Raw genomic sequence first — 4,755 nt, 5'->3', positions numbered from 1 at the left:
CAGCTATTGGGTTGTTTTCCAACCGCTGGGTCAAAACAACCCAATAGCTGGGTTTGTCCCTTTTTAACCCAGCATTTTTTAGAGTGTAGCACAATGTTCCTTGCCAGAAGCAAATAATGTTATGTGGAAAATTAATGCTGGACCATTAGGTTGCTGTAAAGCTCTTACTGTGGAGGGATCAATGAAATGTTAAAGTGCAGCATCTGAAAGCAAGTTGTTGTTTTTTTTTAATCATTGAAAATAATAAATAAATCATTCAGATCTTCTGTTTACCTTTTCTAGCAAATAAAGATTTTTTTTTACAGAAGTAAACTTTAGATGTTGTCATTGAGGATTTGAGGTACAGTGTTACATTTATCCGGCTGGAAAACGAAAGTGTAATTTCATCAGCAGCCAGTGAAGGGCAGCAATGCACTCAATAACACCTAGAGACGATAAAAACCGCTTCACTGCTGAGCTGTTCAGGACGTGCGCATGAAATCATTTAAGGACTGCTCTCGTTCAAAACGTTTTCTTTATAGACAAGAATGTTTTGGCTCATTTTACTATCTCTTTTTATTTGCATTTCTCCTCAAAGCAATGCGAACCCAGGTAAGCACAGAGTTTTCTGGTCAAATTTGGGACTTATACAGTGTTAATAATTTAATAGTTGGAATACAATATAAGATTTGACTGAACTGCATCAGTAGGCTCTCTTTAATGTGAACCCGAGCTAAACAGAGCTCATCTGCTTACACAGCAAACTCAATAATCATAATAAAATACAATAGATCACAATAATCATAATAAAAAATGCAATTTCTTATGTTTTTTTATATATATATATATCTGTATTTATATGTTGATCCTTATTTATTTCATATACAGTTAATTAATGTTATTTGCAGATTAAAAACGATCATGTTGTTCCCGTTGCGTTGTCGATGTTGCTTTGTTAGTTTCCTGTGTGTGGTTTGTTTCAAATCACTTTCTGTTTGACACAATTAGTCTACTAGAATAAACTTTCTTAACAGTGTTTATGCTCAACGAACACTCAATTCCACGCGGGTCTAATAAAAAACGCCGTCAGTGATTGTGTGTCAGTGTGCTAATATTCTCAATCATAGTCACAATGGTGACAAATCATTGTTTTTAACCCTAGAGTGCATGCTCAGAGACTGCAGAGGGCACATCTAACCCACACTTCCTTTGGTTCTGAGCTGCCAGATGCCTTTATATAGACAACATAAAAGTTCTCTATTTAAAATACTGACAGTTTCACCTCTATCTGTCTGTCTTTTATCTGCAAAAGTTTAAGTGCTAAAAAAATACAGTTTTGGTCAAAAAAAAAATTTAATTCTTACTCTTTTTTTTTTCTTATAAAATCTGCATGTACCTATATTTACAGCCTGGGAGGAAGTGTGGAAATAATGAACTGATCATAGGACTCCTACCTTACCCTGCTTGGTGGAATTGGTGTCGTTACAACTACCTAGTCTCCCCTAAATTTAGTTGTTGTGCACTATGGTACACTCTCAGAAAAACAGGTACAAAAGCTGTCACAAAAGCACTCTTTCAAAAGGTACCAAATTGCACTATTTCAGTACTAAAATGTACCATTTAGGTACTAATATGCACCTTTAGAGGTAAATAAGGAACAAAGGTGCACTGTATATTTGGAAAGATACCGCCCCAGAGATAGCATTTTTAACTTTTTTTCTGAGAGTGTAGCTATAGCTGTGTTCTGCCTTATAACAAACGGTGCAACCGAATAAAGTAGTTAGTTTCAAACTAGTAACTAAGCCTCTAGTGTGGATTTTACGTTCCAGTTAAAAAGGGATAGTTCACCCAGAAATGAAATTTCTATCATTAATTACTCCGTTACAGGTAACGTTCCAAACCTGTAAGACCTTCGTTCATCTTTGCAACACGAATTAATTAAGCATCACACGCATGTGTCGTGGCACTCTCCTGAACACACATCGAAGACTGACCCGGAAGAGAAGAACTTGTTGAATAAAGTCATTGTTTTTTGTTTTCTTTGCGCACAAAAAGTATTCTCGTAGCTTCATAACATTACGGTAGAACCACTGATGTCACATGCACAATTTTAACAATGTCCTTACTACAGTTCTGGACCTGGGAAAGTTTCAGTTGCATTGCTGTCTATGCAGGGTCAAAAAGCTCTCGGATTTCATCAGAAATATCTTAATTTGTGTTCTGAAGGTTAACGAAGCTCTTATAGGTTTGGAACGACATGAGTGAGGGTAACACCCCCCATTTTTTAAAATAGGCATGCAGGTGCACTATCCAAACTTAAATTGTTGTAATTTATGAACACTTTGGAATACAGACATAAGGTTGGTCTCTTTTTAAAGAAGAAAATCAGCAAATTATCGCAAAAGTGGAATTTTTTTCAAATTTAAGTATCAAAAAGTTATAGTAGTTTACATTTACTGTAAAGAAAATGCACTATATTAATTTATTTTATTTTATATATAATAAATATTTTACATATCAGGTTTTACTCTAAAATTGGTATAAAATTATAGCCTTATGTCTAAATAAGTTATGTTCCAAATTTGAAGTTGATATGAAAAAAACTGAGGTTCCTGTGAGATTTTATTTAGGGCGTTATACCATAAACAGCCACCGGGTGCCATCCAAACTCCATTGAATTTTTTTAATGCATTTTTCTGTCACAAATGTCTAGATTTCTCTGTCAATATTACTTCTATTCTACTTCTACTCAAAATAACCACCAAATATGGAATCCTGAGACTCAGACCTTTCCAATTATATGTTTTTTGTCAAGATTATAAAAAGTTTTGATTCTAAAAGACCGTAATACATTTTGTAATATGACACTTGACACCGCCCACTAAGGGGGAGGAGACCGCCAAAAGATTTTAAAGTACCATTTCAATGGTAACGCAATGTCTGATTTCGAAATGGTTTTCACAGGATGAATCTTGGGCTTCTAAGATTTCAAATGATATATGATATATGATGATTACTAAAAGATTTGATAAAGAAAAAAGACAACAACAAAACAGAGCGCCAAACGTCCCACAGGTGGGACTGTGACAGTTTTAATGACAGAATTTTCATTTGTTGGTGAACTATCCCTTTAAGTAAGACCTTATGAATAGCTTTTGACATTGTTTTTACAGGAGAAAAGGTTTCGCTGCTTCTTTTCATTGTGGTTCGTGCTTTTCAGAGAAACACTCCCTTCACTACATGTATACAGTCCTGACCAAAGCAGGTCCGTTTCCAGTGTTCAGTGCTGTGGGTGAGTCTGATCACATACAGATCTCTCACTACAGCATTGAAGAACGAGTCTGGATGAGAGAGAATCTGACTGTAGACGACTGGAACGAAGCTCCTGGAGGGCCGCCTGAAACTAAAGATGGGTATCTAGATCTGATCAGTATTCTGTCAAACTGCACTGAGTGTTCTGGTGAGTTTAGTGCTTTTATCAACATCTAATCAACATTTGAGCTCAGGAATGAAAATGAAGGTGTAATTTCATCAAGTAGCCTCTTTGAGCATCTATACTATACTCACTCAAAAGGCACCCGTGTACTCTCAAGGGTACACAAGTATGATTATTTACTTACTTATGTTGTTCTGTGATTGTAGAGTTACATGTACTCCAGAGAATAAGTGGCTGTGAGCTGAAGAAACTCCCTGATGGAGCAGTGAAGAGTCTGAAGGCCTTTGATGAGTTTGCATACGATGGAAATGATTTTATTAGCTGTAAGTATGACCTTCTTCCGTGGATGGATAAAGTCATAGAAACCGAAATTAATCATCAAACTGGACGAAACCCATTTCTCAAGGATTTCCTCATAAACTGCACTAAGTGGATCTCCACGTTTAACAACACATATAAGAGTAAGTTCTGAGCGCATCACTTTATAATGAGCTCTTCTTTGTGTTTTTGACTCTTTCTAATTTTGTCGTGGTACAGAGGTTGTTTGTCATCATCACCATTGAAGACACTTTAAGCGATGTTTAAATTTTCAAACCTGTATGAATTTCACTTTTTTAAAAATCCATCTCAACTTAAAAACTTCAGGGCATTTGCTGCCTTACATTTTTAAGTTTAATCAAATTGTCTGTATTTCTCAACTCATTTAAAAAAATGTATCTACTTTAATCTCATATGCCTTAAAGCATAAAGTTGAAATTGGTTAGATTATTTTAATAAGGTAAACTAATGAAAAAACATAAGACTTATTGATCATATATTTTACAGTGTTCTTTTTTTAAAGGGGTCATATGATGCTATTTTAAAGATCATTATTTTGTGTATTTGGTGTAACAGAATAGGTTGACATGCTTTAATGTTCAAAAAACACATTATTTTTCAAATACTGTACATTATTGTGGCTCACCTATGCCCCGCCTCTCTCAAACACGTCGTTTTCAACAAAGCCCCCTCCTTTGACAAGCGCAGTCTGCTCTGATTGGCCAGCTGACCCAGTGCATTGTGATTGGCCGAACACCGCAAGCACTCGTCGGAAATGTAACGCCCCTTACCATAATCGCGAGCGTCAGCTTTCAAAGTAAATATCAAGACAGTTAATAATGTCGTTAGTTTTACCATCAGTTCAAGCCCGAAAGGGCAACAGAGTCGCGTGGCCGACTCAGTGATGATGCAGTATACAAGCCGCGGTTAAGACAGCTGACATGCTATGATTTCTGACAGGCAGTTCACTCTCCTGTGATGTGACCCTGTTCCCCTCACACACACACACACACACACACACG

At 36.2% G+C, this 4,755-nt stretch overlaps 1 protein-coding gene across 1 annotated transcript in view; it reads left to right on the top strand.

The window, feature by feature from the left end:
• Positions 1-467: 467 nt before the first annotated feature.
• The window catches only part of LOC107665093 (H-2 class I histocompatibility antigen, D-K alpha chain-like), an 8,659-nt gene continuing 4,371 nt past the window's right edge, over positions 468-4,755 (top strand). Inside the window, exons 1-3 of the mRNA XM_016455845.1 lie at positions 468-591; positions 3,200-3,439; positions 3,622-3,876. Of these exons, the coding sequence (XP_016311331.1) occupies positions 528-591; positions 3,200-3,439; positions 3,622-3,876 (559 nt within the window). The 5' untranslated portion in view covers positions 468-527. The remainder of the gene's footprint in view (positions 592-3,199; positions 3,440-3,621; positions 3,877-4,755) is intronic.

Source organism: Sinocyclocheilus anshuiensis, unplaced genomic scaffold, assembly GCF_001515605.1.
Source record: "Sinocyclocheilus anshuiensis isolate Anshui unplaced genomic scaffold, SAMN03320099.WGS_v1.1 scaffold439, whole genome shotgun sequence".
NCBI lineage: Eukaryota > Metazoa > Chordata > Actinopteri > Cypriniformes > Cyprinidae > Sinocyclocheilus > Sinocyclocheilus anshuiensis.
The sequence above is the reverse complement of the archived record's forward strand: the minus strand, read 5'-3'. Positions and strand labels throughout refer to the sequence as shown.